Source organism: Protomyctophum bolini, assembly GCF_963924005.1.
Source record: "Protomyctophum bolini genome assembly, chromosome: 18".
NCBI classification, from domain to species: domain Eukaryota; kingdom Metazoa; phylum Chordata; class Actinopteri; order Myctophiformes; family Myctophidae; genus Protomyctophum; species Protomyctophum bolini.
The window spans coordinates 3,917,419-3,932,699 of NC_137879.1; the positions used below are offsets into that span (position 1 = coordinate 3,917,419).

Consider the following 15,281-nt stretch of genomic DNA (forward strand, 5'->3'; position numbering starts at 1 on the left):
CTGTTCCGTGTCCATTACCTGAGTAGAAGCACCAAATGGACACACACACACACACACACACACACACACACACACACACACACACACACACACACACAGTTAGATCAGCGTGTGGAACACGCGCGTCCTGAAGCTCTGGGAGTGACGCGGCGCCTTGCTGCGGCAGGTGGAGAAGCCCATGACCTTGACCAGGCTGCCCCACCCCCCCGACCCCCCTGGACCCCCCGGACCCCCCCCGGGGGTCAGGAAGGGGACGAAGGGCGGCCGCCTGTTGGCGTGCAGCTTCCACAGGGAGGACGGGCAGCGCTGGAACGCCTCCATGCTGGCCGCGTACTGCCCCGGTGCCCACTGGGAGAGACGCACCATGGTGACCTGCCACAGGGGACAGAGGGTTAGGCGTACTGCCCCCTGGTGCCCTTCTGTAGCCATGAGGCCCATAGGGGCAGGAGCCTATCTCCTGTTTCTGTAGCCATGAGGCCCATAGGGGGCAGGAGCCTATCTCCTGTTTCTGTAGCCATGAGGCCCATAGGGGCAGGAGCCTATCTCCTGTTTCTGTAGCCATGAGGCCCATAGGGGCAGGAGCCTATCTCCTGTTTCTGTAGCCATGAGGCCCATAGGGGCAGGAGCCTATCTCCTGTTTCTGTAGCCATGAGGCCCATAGGGGCAGGAGCCTATCTCCTGTTTCTGTAGCCATGAGGCCCATAGGGGCAGGAGCCTATCTCCTGTTTCTGTAGCCATGAGGCCCATAGGGGCAGGAGCCTATCTCCTGTTTCTGTAGCCATGAGGCCCATAGGGGCAGGAGCCTATCTCCTGTTTCTGTAGCCATGAGGCCCATAGGGGCAGGAGCCTATCTCCTGTTTCTGTAGCCATGAGGCCCATAGGGGCAGGAGCCTATCTCCTGTTTCTGTAGCCATGAGGCCCATAGGGGCAGGAGCCTATCTCCTGTTTCTGTAGCCATGAGGCCCATAGGGGCAGGAGCCTATCTCCTGTTTCTGTAGCCATGAGGCCCATAGGGGCAGGAGCCTATCTCCTGTTTCTGTAGCCATGAGGCCCATAGGGGCAGGAGCCTATCTCCTGTTTTTGTAGCGTGAGGCAGCTTGATGTAAAATTACACCCCCTGGACATGACGCTAGTATGTCACAGGGACGATTGCAGTAGGCTATTAGTACTTAATTTAGAAAGAAAACTAAACAAACTAAACTAAACAAACTTTGAACTAAAGACAAACATTAAACCTGTTTATAGGAAATGAGGGGCACTAATATATTAAAGTCTAACTCATGTTGATTAGGTGATGTAATGGTGATGTAAAACAAATGGTGACAAAACAAACTAAATTCTAAATTCAAATTAAATTATCTTTATCGTTAGTGGCATTTCATGTTTGTGTCGGGGACAAGATGACGTAAACTTTCCCTTCATTGTCAATGGTGTTTTTAACCCATTCTGGGCGGGAATCCCTTTTGGCGTTTCAAACATTATGTTATAATTTAGCTATTGAAAAATAGTGGCGCGCTACGAGCTTGTAGGTCTGCTATTTTTGAAAAATCGAAGAACGACTGACATTATTTAGAATCTGATCTCAGGTCAGAATGGGTTAATCACCAGACCAGTGTGTGTCCTAGTGGAAACCTCGTATGAATCTGATCTCAGGTCAGAATGGGTTAAACCTGTGTATATAGGAGGAGCTACATGGATATACAGTACAGTCTATATGTAAAACGATTTCAACTCACAGACGATCCGAAGCCGCCGTGCGCCGCGCCGCGCCCCGGAGGCCACGCCCCGCGGAACACCAGCTCCTGCAGCGGCCGCGGGGACACGCCCCTCTGCCACAGCAGCCCCGCCCCCTCGTCCTCGCCCATGTCGCCCAGGTTGCACAGCGCCGTCAGACACGCCCCCTCCAGCGCGCCGTCGTCGGGGAAACGGAGGAGCACGCCGATGAGGCGAGGCACCGCCCCCCGACGCAGGAGCTGCTCCTGTTGGATGGCTGAGAGAGAGGAGGGGTGGAGGGGGGGGAGAGAGGAGAGAGAGGGGGGAGAGAGGAGAGAGAGGGGGGAGGGAGGGGGGGGGGGGAGAGAGAGAGGGGGGGGGGGGGGAGGGGGGAAGAGCGAGGGAGAGAGGGAGAGAGGGGGGGGGGAGAGCGAGGGAGAGAGAGAGAGAGAGAGGGGAGGGGAGAGAGGGGGGGAGAGCGAGGGAGAGAGGGGGAGGGAGAGAGAGGGGGAGGGGGGAGAGAGAGGGGGGAGAGAGAGAGGGGGGAGGAGAGAGAGGGGGGAGAGAGGGGGGGAGAGAGAGAGGGGGGAGAGAGAGGGGGGGAGAGAGGGGGGAGAGAAACAGAGGGAGAGAGAGGGGGGGAGAGGGGGGGAGAGAGAGAGAGGGGGGGGAGGGAGAGAGAGGGGGGAGAGAGAGAGGGAGAGAGAGAGAGAGAGAGAGAGAGAGAGAGAGAGAGAGAGAGAGGAGAGAGAGACGGATAGAGATGGAGTGAGGGGGTCGAGAGACGGAGAGAGAAACAGAAGTGTGGTGAGAATGTGACACCAGACAGATCGAGGGACAGAGGAAAAACTGTACTAAATTAATTTATATCGTCATAATAGTACTGTGATTTGTTATACGTTGGAAATACTACAGTGTCTCTTTTGTGTGGCGCATGTACAGTAGTATGATTAAGTAGGTAAAAAGAAAACAAGTTAGAATACGGAGATAATCGATTTTCGATGAATTGTTAATTTCCCTAATGGGTTCAGCAGCAGCAGAACATTATGGCTAGAGGGACGTTTGTAAGGTTGTATTGAAATACATAATTACTCTGTAAGGTTGTATTGAAATACATAATTACTTTGTAAGGTTGTATTGAAATACATAATTACTTTGCCTTTAAGTCTTTACTCAAAACCCCTTTCTTCTCCCTGGCTTTCAATGTTTGACCTAATTAACCTGTGTACTTTTTGTGTTGCTTTGATTTTGTTTTACTATGTTACTTGTGTCATGTTTCCTGTACAGCACTTTGGTTGGCCTCCTGGTCTTTGAAAATGTGCTCTATAAATAAAATTTGATTTGATTTGATTTCATTGTAAGGTTGTAAAGGATCAGAACATATATGCCAGTGTTGTTTCCGTCGACTAAAACTGAGACGACTGCCTTTTTCCACTGACGAAAACTAAATGGAAACTAATTAAGCTACGATGACTAAAACTAATAATAATAATAATAATGAATTTTATTTGTATTGCACTTTTCATTCACAGGGAATCTCAGAGTGCTAAGTATACTAGAGTAAGTATACTGACAATTTCGTCAACAAATAAAAAACTATATACTAAAATGTTAGGAAGGGACTAGTGGACAAGAGATCCAGTATAAGTCATTCTACAAGCTGAAAATACACGCTGATCTACAACGCGACGCGACGGCATCAAGGCCCGCCAAAACACATTTCAGTCGACTAAATAAAACTGTAGATTTAGTCGACTAAAATCCTAGGATATTTACTCGACTAAAACTAGACTATAACATCAAGACATTCCAGGTGACTGAAAATGTGACAAAAAACTATAAATGACTAAACTATGCTGCCAAAAGCAACAGTGGTATACATCCTTTTTTTAAATATATTTTTTATCCCACGATTTTGTAACCCATTTTTCACCCCTGTGTCAATCATCTAATGTGATCCTGGGCTCTACACACCCTCCACCAACCTAGTCCCCATATATGGGGGACAAGGGGAGAGCAACGGACTTGAACTCATGCTTCCTTCATGCCTGAGTGTCCAAGTTTCTCCTTTACAACCTGACAGGGGGGAGTTTCCCTGGTTGGACGTATAAGCGCGTGGAAGGAACACGTTATTCCAACCAGTTCCTTTCCCCTCCATCAGGCGCCCCGGCTGGCCAGGGGGAGGCAGTTTAGTGACCAGGATTACTGCATGTTTTTTTGTGAGGGTACCCTACCCTAGGGGACACAGGGAGAACATGCAAACTCCACACAGAAAGGCCCTTTCGCCAACTCCGCCTTCGGGTATGGGCACTGATGACGCGGAGGAGGAAACACGCCGCCAGCACCCACAGCGCCCCGAGCGGGAATCGAACCCAGGACCTTCTAGCTGTGAGGCGACAGCACTACCAACTGTGCCACCGTGCCCCCTCAGTGGTATACATCCTGTATATTATTCACTTTGTAAGGCTGTATAGTATTTAATACTCACAGCTCTCGTAGGACATGCGTGAGACGGCCGTGGCTGCGTAGAGCAACAGCTCCTGGTCTGTGCTGCTCAGCACGGAGATGAGAGCTGGGACCAGGCCCGCGTCCCCGAAGCCCCTACACACCACCGCTACACACACACACACACACACACACACACACACACACACACACACACACACACACACACACACACACACACACACACACACACACACACACACACACACACACACACGCACACGCGCACACACATGCATACGCACACACACACACGCACACGCACACAGACACACGCACACGCGCACACACACGCAGTCACGCATACGCACACACTCACACACACACACACACACACACACACACACACACACACACACACACACACACACACACACACACACGAGGCAGTGAAGATACGCAGTGACATGCAGTGTACAGAACGTTGGGGCGTCGCAAACCTGAAAAGGGCGGAGAACCACTTTGTCATGCCAAGGACCCCCAAATTGACACTAATAATCAGCCCACGGACCCCCCATTAGAAAAGGTATGCCAGGCCAGGGAACCCCCGTAAGAGAAGATTTTTACGGCTCTATAGCAGTGACTCTCCACCCGTTTAATTTCAAGGACCCCCCCCCAGTTTGACACGCATTAGTCTACGGACCCCCCCATTTAATGGTACTTCTATCTCTGGGGGACCCACAATTTATATTGTAAAAATCAATGTTCATTTAACTCTGAGAGTGTTGGTTCCATTTGTACACTCTCAGAGTTACAGACCCACAATGGTCCATTTGGTTCCAAACTATCATTTAGCTGCATGGGGACCCCCTGGAACTCCCTCAGGTACCCCTGGGGGTCCCCGGACCCCACTTTGGGAACCACTGGTCTAGATAACATGTGTGAATTAATTGACTCACACTCCCTGGCCAGTTCCGCCACCAGCCTGGCGGACAGCAGGGTGAGAGGTCCTCTCCGCTGCAGAGGGAGGGCCAGGACGGGCAGGATACCGCTCAACACCACCTGCTCAGCAGCGCCTTTCCCTGGACACGGGTAGGAATGACACGCATCGATGTGACAATGCTGAGAGAGATGGCGAGGAGCGCGTTTGTCGACGAGCGTAAAGGACCCCCTTCCCACATTTTTTTTAAATTACTTCCTGAAAACGAAAATGCGCTGCGTGATCGATAAAAGCCAATTAAAATGAATAATTCAGTGTATTACGTTTATAAACTTGATCATCACGCTAAAATATGTATATATGTTGTGTATAGGTTAGAAATAATCTGCTGGCCTTTCCCCTAAGTCTCCCTGTCACTTTGTTTACAAATTAAATTCACGTGCAGGAAGCTTAGGCAGGAAGTCACAGACTTTGAGACCCCATAGCCTGGAGGGATGCGACACCGATTGGTTCAGAAACTTCAAACCAGGCAGCGTCTCAGGCTGAAACTTCAAAATAAAATGTCCACCATTTCCGTTTCCCTACACACCTTTAAATATTTGAAAGGATGGTGTCAGGCAGTGCTCATGCACGGCACGCCTCCACCATGCAGTCTCCTCAGAAGTCCATATATGGGCTGTCATTCTCTGCGTGACGTAACGCCACAAGATATATAAACTTCCAATTCCAAGTGTAATTTCGAGAAAGAGAGATCTAGATGTCGGCCCTCACCCGCGAACATTTCTATCGACCGTGGCACCACAAGGACAACCAACCACGGACGGGGCAGGAGCATGAGGCTCCAATAACAACATGCTAATAATATATACCAATATAATATAATATAATAATAGTTGGAAGCTATATTTCACTAAAATGTCGCCCAAAAAGAAGGCCGCCGGGCCGCCTCCCAAGCCGGTGGAGGACCAGATCGTGGAGCTCAAGGCTCTGCTGCGCAACACCAAGAAGCAGCGGAACCTGGCCCAGCTGGGCCGCGACCGCACCTCCGACGGCTGGGCCGTGGCCCGGAGGCGGGTCTCCAAGGACGCCCTGAGGACCAAGGAGGTGCGGCTGGAGGAGGACGAGCTGGACCACAAGGCGCTCATCGACGAGTACCACGTGAGCATCGAGCGGCTGAACGCCGACCACCGCGCCACCGTCGCCGAGGAGCGGGCGCGCTGCGCGCGCATCGGCGAGCACATGCGGCGCGAGCACGACGAGCTGGAGACGCGGCTGCGCGGCTGCATCCGCGAGCTGAAGGAGGAGCGCCGGGCGCAGCACCTGGCCTGCGAGGCGCTGGAGGGCGAGCTGCAGCGCCGGCACGGGGAGGAGGCGGCGGCGCTGCGGCGGCGCTACGCCGAGCGCGTCCGGGACACGGACGACCGCTACAAGGAGAAGGAGCTGGCGCGGGAGCGGCTGCAGGACCTCCGCCGGCGGAGGGAGGTGCTGTGGCAGGAGGAGCAGTTCAACTTCCGCATCTCCCTGCTGCGGGGCGAGTTCAGCGAGATCCGGGCCCAGTACAACATCGTCAAGCACCAGACGGTGCACCAGCTGAAGGAGCAGGTGGTGCACCTGGAGGGCGTGGGCCGGCAGCGCCAGGAGAAGATGGCCGAGGTGGTGGAGCAGAACAAGGGCTTCACGGCCTGCCTCCGCAAGCTGCAGGCCAAGGCGGACGAGGAGGACCGCGCCTTCCGGGAGCAGGTGCGCGACTACGAGAACGAGATGGCCAAGATGGCGACGCTGCGCGCGCGCATCCGCGCCAGCGCCAAGGGCACCAAGAGGATCGAGGCGGCGCACCAGGAGCTGCTGCAGGTGTACAACGTGGTCAAGGTGGAGAAGGCGGAGCTGGACAAGAAGTACATGCTGGCCCTCCAGGAGATGCAGAACGTCCTGTGTCTGAGCGGCCCCGTCAAGATGGGCACGGGGAACGTGGCGTCGCCGCCCATCGTGTCGCCCCCGGGCATGGTTCAGATGATTGGGGAGGTTTGACCGCGCACACACACACACACACACACACACACCTCCTAATTAACAACAATCGGATCCTCGGACCAAATGAGTAAAAACAACAGGTCGGGGTTTAAAGTATGTATATCCTTCCCGTCTGTAATATAAAAAAATATATATTGCCCATGCACTGAAGACTGAAGTGGACCATACCATTTCTTAACATTAATATTACTACTACTACTACTAATAATACTAATAATAAGATAAAATTATAATAATGAAAACAATAATAATCATAAAATATAAATCATGATAATAATGTTAGCGCCGTTCAAGAAACGCAGGAATACGCTTTATTACAGTAAAACAAAGAAAACAATACAAAACTATAGCAGTTCAAAGCCTAGGTTGAGCCGATGCCTTTTCGCGGAGTCTGAGAGTGAGGGCCGGAGTCTGGATACGTTTCATTTAAGGTGGTCGAAGGTGTTTTTGGCGATGGATTTAATGTGTGACTCACTGGAAGGACAGCGTGGAAACCAACCCATGACAGGTTAGCAGAGGGCTGGAGATTGGGAGATACTAACCAACCGGAGGGGTTCAAGCACAGAGCCCTGAGGCACGCCATGGCCGATTGGGGCTGGGGAATATAACTGGGGAGGAACTAGAGCCAGAGGGTCAGCCAGTAGGTATTGAGGTCATCAGTGTCCAAACAGGGTTTTTTTGAGGACAGGTGTGACTAAATATGTACTGTAGCTTATGGCCTAATGACCGCTGCTACCAGACGGCTTCCAACGGTTCCCTGCAACTTGCGACCCGACTCGACGGTGCACCCACCGCCCATTCAACACCCGGTTTCAACACCCACAGCCCATTCAACACCCGGTTTCAACACCCACCGCCCATTCAACACCCGGTTTCAACACCCACAGCCCATTCAACACCCGCTTTCAACACCCACAGCCCATTCAACACCCGCTTTCAACACCCACAGCCCATTCAACACCCGCTTTCAACACCCACAGCCCATTCAACACCCGCTTTCCGGAAATTGACACATTCCAACACTTGCCGACACCGACTTTATGCCCGTTCTTGACTCGTTATTTTTGTTACTTTGATTTGTTTTGTCTCGACAATTTTAAGAATGTCATTTAGACGTCACCCTGTTAAGACCAGTGAATGCCATTTAGATCAACTTGATCTGTGGGCGGCTGTGGCTCAGGAGGTAGAGCAGGTCGCCCAATGATCCGTGGGTCGGCGGTTCGAATCCCGGCTCCTCCTCCTGTCCTACATGTCGAAGTGTCCTTGGGCAAGACACTGAACCCTACATTGCCTCCAATGAGTCGGTCGGTGTGAGCTCGCCACCGTCGGTGTGTGAATGTGGGAAGTGAGGACGCTGGCGTCGACTGTTCGCCGCTTCACCTCCCAATGTATGAATGAATTAACCATTGTAAAGCGCTTTGAGCACTTGGAAAAGCGCTATATATAATAATAGCGCGATAAGAGCGCCCCTCACTTCACACGGGTGTGATTTTTTTTTCTTCTAATAATAATTACTTATTTTTTCAGTTCAACAAAAACATTAAACAATTAAAAATTAAAAATGCATGAAAAAGGTCATTCACAGAAGCACAGTATCAGTCACCAGAATCAGGGACATGTGTTTTCAACGGGTCTGACGTGCTGGATGGGCTGATCAACTGAATCAAATAAATCTAAGAAACTTAAAAACTGCACCCAAAAAAAAAAGCCCTACTAGACATTAGAATGGCCCCAGGTGTCTTTAACACACCTGCAACCACTTAAAGCCTATATAAGCTCATAAGTTGCGTTGTTGTGAGCTTGTAGATCTGCCATCTTTAGTCAAATGTTTGCCTCCAGAATACAGGCTCAACCTTTTTGTTAACCCATTCTGACCGGGCACCCATTTTGGTGTTGGCATCATGTTATGCTTTAGCTATTGAAAAATAGCAGATCTACAAGCTCATAGCGCGCCACCGAGTGGCGCGCTACGAGCTTGTAGGTCTGCTATTTTAGAAAAATCGAAGAGCGACTGACATTTTTAGAATCTGATCTCAGGTCAGAATGGGTTCATCAGACCAGTGTGTGTCCAGTGGAAACCTCGTATGAATCTGATCTCAGGTCAGAATGGGTTAATTAATTGTCAACTTAATCAATAAAGCCCCTACAGATAAATCAAATAACCAGACCCTTTTAATTTATTTTTTATAAATGTTTCGGAGAAGGGAAAGTAATAGATGAGTATATAGACTGACACCACATAAGACAGGAACGCCCAAAAACGTCACATCCGGTTTTAGCCCGGGGTAAGAGTTTTCTTATTCCAATCCTTAATCACATACGGACAAACATCTATGCCGATAATGTCTAACTTGCGGAGGTAACGTGCCTTATTGTCCACGGGCAACAGATCTTTCAACGTATGGCATTGCAAATTACGTTTGATAATCGCTACTCTGCGCAATATTGTTTTGGAAATGCCGCAAATGGCATTGCAGTGAACGAGAGCAAATCACAACTTCCCCTGGGGGTGGTGACTCCGCCCTGAATACGCTGTGTGGTGTCGGTGTATTATTATTTTCTAATTTGCTGCTTTCTTACATTTTAAACGATTTTAGGTCATTTTGACAGGGGGCGGTGGCATTCGAACATGGGGCTAAATATGTATATATTGTCGCAATGTTGCTTGCTCTGGGTGGATCTTTGTTGGTTGTAAAGTGTCTTGAGACAACTTGTTGTGATTTGACACTATAATAAAATTGAATTGAATTGAATTGAATATATTTTTTTTTACACAATTTTATGGCGATTTCTTTATTATTTACTATATTGTTGCGAACGCAGTGAGCACTTACTATGAGACCTAGCAGATCATGTCTGTGTGTGTGTGTCTGTCTGTCTGTCCGTGTGTCTGTCCCGCTATCCAAATATGGAGTGTGTTGCATCAGCAATCACTCAGCTCCATATATGGGCACAAAAGGGGCCAGGTACCCCAGCTCCATATATGGGCACAAAAGGGGCCAGTGATTTGTTTGTTGTGGACCTGGCCCCTTTTGTGCCCATATATGGAGCTGAGCGTTCGCTTCCCGCGTTCGCGCGTCTTACTCGTTCTACTAGACCTGAGTAAATGACATCTGGCCACAGTAGCTGATTTCCGTGTGTCTGAACATAGAACTGACTACTGTGTTATAGGCTCAATGTGTCACTTTGTCACCTCCTCCTTCACATTCAATAGATCCCGTGATCTTTTGTAGCCAAATTAATTTACTCAGGTCTAGTAGGACTAGTAAATTATCGCCTTATAGCCCCATGCTCGAATGCCCACGCCCCCCTGTCAAAAATAAGCTAAAATGGCTAAAATGATGTAAAAAGCAGTAAATTAAAAAGATGTATACTCATCTTTTACCTTCTCTAATAACAACCTAAACCAGTAAGACGCGCAAACGCGGGAAGCGAACGCAGCTCGTACATATTTGGGTTTTGGACGTATAACTGCTTTGGGGACTCCTTATATGGTTATGGCTGAGTCATGGTGACGTAATCACTCAGCTCCATATATGGGCACAAAAGCGGGACAGACACACAGACATGATCTGCTAGGTCTCATAGTAAGTGCTCACTGCGTTCGCAAACATGAACCTTGGTTGAAAAACACTGTTCACTTGTACGATAGACAACACCATGTGTTCAGGTGAATACAATGGGATCTTATTATACTTTTCTCCTGTAGCCTTTGACATAGCTCTGGTCCATAGCTCTAGACCTCTCTAGACCGGTTTCTGGTGGTGTCTGTAGCACGGAATGTGATGATTTGATTGGCTGAGCACGGAATGTCATGATGTATAATGATGTACCAGTAAGACGCACAAACGCGGGAAGCGAACGCAGCTCGTACATATTTGGGGTTTTTTAAGATTCATATGGAGTCCTTGACTCCTTCAAAACCACTCTCAAAGGGCACCTACGGACTGCTGCAATTCAAAACTGGCCCCCGTAAAAATCTGAATCCTCCCCCCACCCCTTTTCCCCCTTACTGTTTTTTAGTTTTTCCTTTTTACCTCCTTACATGATTTCCTGTTATAATATAGAAGTGTATTATGTGTACGTCTCTAAATGTTCTGATGAATTGAAAATGGTGGACCCTGTTGTAAACAATTAAGTGTAATGCAATCAGTGTGTCGTCCACAGTTAACAGCCTTTGTATTGAGTTGTGCTTTCAAGGTGCATAGACTTACTTTTCTCCTGTATGATAGACAACACCGTGTTCAGGTGGGGTTTGAGTTCGTGTTCGATCAGTTCGATGCTGCCCAGGACTCTGATGGAGCCTAAAGCGTTGTTCAGCTCGTCTGTGGAGACAAACGCGTTAAAAGAAGTGAGGGGGGCGCTCTTATCATCATCATCATACATCATCTCATTCCGGCCAATCACAATTTGCGGAAAATATGCGTCCTCACTTGTTGTCTTCAATGTTTGTGTTTTACACAAACACTCAAAACGCACCATTCATTGTCAATGGCATTCAAAGTTTGTGTTTAGGACAAATATTTTTTGTGTTTACACAAAATCTTCAAAGCTGAACAGCCCTCAAAAATAGGGGGAAAAAATAAGCGGTGCTTATATAGATAGGTGCTCTGTGGTCATACAGGTAAAAACATTAATAAAAAATATAACACATTATTTTAAAGTAAACATATACTATCTGTCATTGTTCAGATCATCTGTGCACGGGAGAAGAGACACATTATCAGACAAACGCTGGTTATACACACAATGTCCACAAGGTGGCAGGCACACTGTACTGCACTGTGTTCACTGGTAAAACACAGCTCATAAATCGACTTATAGATTAACAGCATTCTCCAACATTTTATCTCCCCTCCTATATTCAGCTATAGTGCAGATTTCCGTCTTACACAAACATTACATTCCCATTGATAATGAACGGAAAGTTTACATCATACTAGAGCGGTGCCCGTTGGAGCCTCTACAGCGCTGTTGGAAACGATGCAAGTTGGAACGATGCAAGTTGGAAATGCATGCCCCACCCAGATATTATGTCCGTGTCCCTTTTATGCCCATATATGGAGTTCTTTGTCAGGCATGCCCAAATATGGAGTCTATATGTGCTGACGTCAGAATGGTGTCAGAACAGGCCAGCTCCATATATAGACACTGGGGCAGGGGCCTCGGTCCAGAGCCCGGGCGGGCAGAGGCCTTTTTTGGGGGCGGTTCTGGACAACCGTGCGTCCGTCCGACCGACTCGACACCGGGCACGGCACTCCCCGTGGTGGGACGGAACTCGTGTGTCCAATTTGAAGTCGTTGGGGCGGACGGTTCCTCCAAAATGACACTAATCAGCCCACGGACCCCCATTAGAAAAGATATGCCAGGGACCTCAATAAGAGAAGGTTTTTACGGCTCTAGCAGTGATTCTCAACCCGTTTAATTTCAAGGACCCCCAGTGTGACATGCATTATTAGTCTATACAGACACCCATTTAATAGCATTTCTATCTCTGGGACCCCCAATTTATATTGTAGAATCAATGCTAATTTAACTCTGAGAGCGTACAAATGGAACCAAATGGACCCGTTAGAATAGTCTGACTCTACCGTCTGGGATGTAGGGATCCAAGCGTCGGTCCACCCGCAGCGCAGTGGGGGTGACGGGGCGGTCAGGGTGGCCCATCCTGTGCAGAGCTCTGCAACGCCAAAACAAAAGTGTTCACATCCATCCATGATCCACACACTAACCAACACAGCACCTTTCACCCACTCTACAATCTGCAGGTGTCATTATCATCATCATCATTATTATTTTGGTAGTTTAATTTAGATCATTTTCCTGATTGGATGAAATTGGTGATCAAATAATTACAAAGAAGAAAAACTTTCGAATTCTTTGTTTGGCCCGAAGAAATTGTGTTTGTTGTCATGATTTGTCACGACTAGAGTTGGCTTTGTCCACAGCGTATAAACGTCTTTAAATAAATTATACTTTCTGAAAAGTCTATGAGGAAAATGAACTGGGATTTATTTTCCGGGTCTCTCGAGGGGGGGGGGGGGGACTGCGACGCTCTATAGAGTGCTTAAAGAACACTGGGTTTTCTGGTTCCACTGGAAAAAAACCTCTGCCATTCATTTTCCCCCAAAGAGATTGAATTACTAAAATATATTTATATCAATTATTGTAAGCCTAGAACCAAGCCATCCAGGATTCTGGTGAATCATAAAGTATTTGATTCTGTGAAAAAAACCCCACTAATTAAATATGAAATTATTTATTTTCACAGGATCAAAATGTTTCAAAGGATCCTGGGTTGATGTAAACTGCAGTGAGTACGGTGTGGCGTTACCTTGGCGACATTGATGATGATGATGAGGATGATGATATTGATGAGGATGATATTGATGATGTCAGGAATGTGCAGGTCGGCAGCGACAGGTGACAGTCCTTTCCCGATCACGTAAGCCTCATCTGCCTTCTGTCTGTGAAGGAGAGGCAGAGACGTTTTAGTACTGAGTCTTTTTATAGTGATTTATTTTTTGATGATCTACTATAGTCCTACTAGACTCACCTACCAAAGATCACAGGATCTACTGAATGTGAAGGGGGATGCCATACTGTCACCCCTTCACATTCAGTAGATCCTGTGATCTTTTGTGGCCAGCTGTAATTTCCTGGGGTCTAGAAGGACTATAGTAAATAATAAATAAAACAAAATGCTAACAAATTGTAAAAAATAAAATCATATTTAGCCCCATGTTCGAATGCTCCCGCACCTGTTCAAAATAGCTAGAATCATTTCCTGGGATCTAGTAGGTGGGTATAATAATAAAAAAAAAATGCTATAAAATTGTGTAAAAAAAAAACCCCAAAAAAAAAACATATTTAGCTGTTGTTCGAATACCCCCGCCCGTTAAAAATAGCTAAAATCGCTAAAAACTAAAGAAAGCAGCAAATGAAAAAATAAATAATAATAATAACACTTCCTCTAATGAGAACCTAAAACATGAACATTGGTTGAAAAAAAAAAATAACGTTTCTATATAATAAATAATATAATATAAATGCCGTTACCTACCTGGTCTTGTATATAGCGGTGAACACGGCAGGTCCTTTCATGGATGGAGCTGGAACGCCATAGCCTTGTTGTTGTTGTTGTCAGTGTAAAAACTGTGCAGCGTTTTCCTTCTGTTTAGCATCAGACTGCCTGCCTGGAATGGAGGGGTGTTTATACCTGCTGGTCCAGCTGGCTGCCTGGCTACTTCTGTCTAGGCTTTACGCGGATTACATCTTTTCCCAAGCTGGGGAAAAGCTCTCTCTCATGCATGCATCTCTCATCTCTGATCCTGGACGGTGAACAACAGGTGTGTGTACGGGATTTAGGACCGACGACTCAGCCCGTGAGAACTGTCCGAATTAACCCATTCTGACCGGGCACCCATTTTGGTGTTGGCATCATGTTATGCTTTAGCTATTGAAAAATAGCAGATCTACAAGCTCATATCGCGCCACCGAGTGGCGCGATACGAGCTTGTAGGTCTGCTATTTTTGAAAAATTCGAAGAACGACTGACATTTTTAGAATCTGATCTCAGGTCAGAATGGGTTAATCAGACCAGTGTGTGTCCCGTGGAAACCTCGTATGAATCTGATCTCAGGTCAGAATGGGTTAAAGAAGATCCCCCACAAAGTGTTTCAGCTTTTCTAGACTCCATCACGCCAACCTTCCAGTCCGTTTGAAAAGGCCTTCCTTCTCTGGGCACCATACCTGGCAGAATGGGTACCTGTTTCAACCCATTCTGAACGGGAACACCGTTTGCTGTTTTGAGGATTATGTAAATACTTTATAGCTATTGGAAAATAGCAGATCTACAAGCTTGTACTGTAGGTCTGCTATTTTTGAAAATAGCAGATCCTCACTAATAATCATGAAAAATTGGCACAATTGTTTTCTACTGAGTCTGTGTCTCATAGGAGGGCTGTGGGCAGTTCAGAAACCCGTCCACCAGTGATAACATCATTAAGCAGATTTATTTGTACTTATTACTTACTTTATCGTGAGAACGATGGTTTCTGAACTGCCCACAGCCCTCCTAGGAGACACAGACTGGTTTCTGAACTGCCCACAGCACTCCTATGAGACACAGACTGGTTTCTGAACTGCCCAC

At 47.7% G+C, this 15,281-nt stretch overlaps 2 protein-coding genes across 2 annotated transcripts; one reads left to right on the top strand and one right to left on the bottom strand.

Annotated features, from left to right (window-relative positions):
• Nucleotides 1-99: 99 nt before the first annotated feature.
• Nucleotides 100-5,879, bottom strand: LOC308333107 (uncharacterized protein; the record flags this gene model as incomplete). The annotated part of the gene is made up of 5 exons (XM_080789302.1): nt 100-372; nt 1,737-1,990; nt 4,202-4,327; nt 5,118-5,240; nt 5,870-5,879. 5 exons carry the CDS (start codon nt 5,877-5,879, stop codon nt 100-102), a joined length of 786 nt encoding a protein of 261 aa, XP_080645428.1.
• A 134-nt stretch (nt 5,880-6,013) lies between these two features.
• LOC308333108 (dynein regulatory complex subunit 4-like) lies at nt 6,014-7,126 on the top strand (the record flags this gene model as incomplete). Its single annotated transcript, XM_080789303.1, has 1 exon — nt 6,014-7,126. The coding sequence occupies one exon, from the start codon at nt 6,014-6,016 to the stop codon at nt 7,124-7,126; it is 1,113 nt and encodes a 370-aa protein (XP_080645429.1).
• Between the last annotated feature and the right edge of the window lie 8,155 nt (nt 7,127-15,281).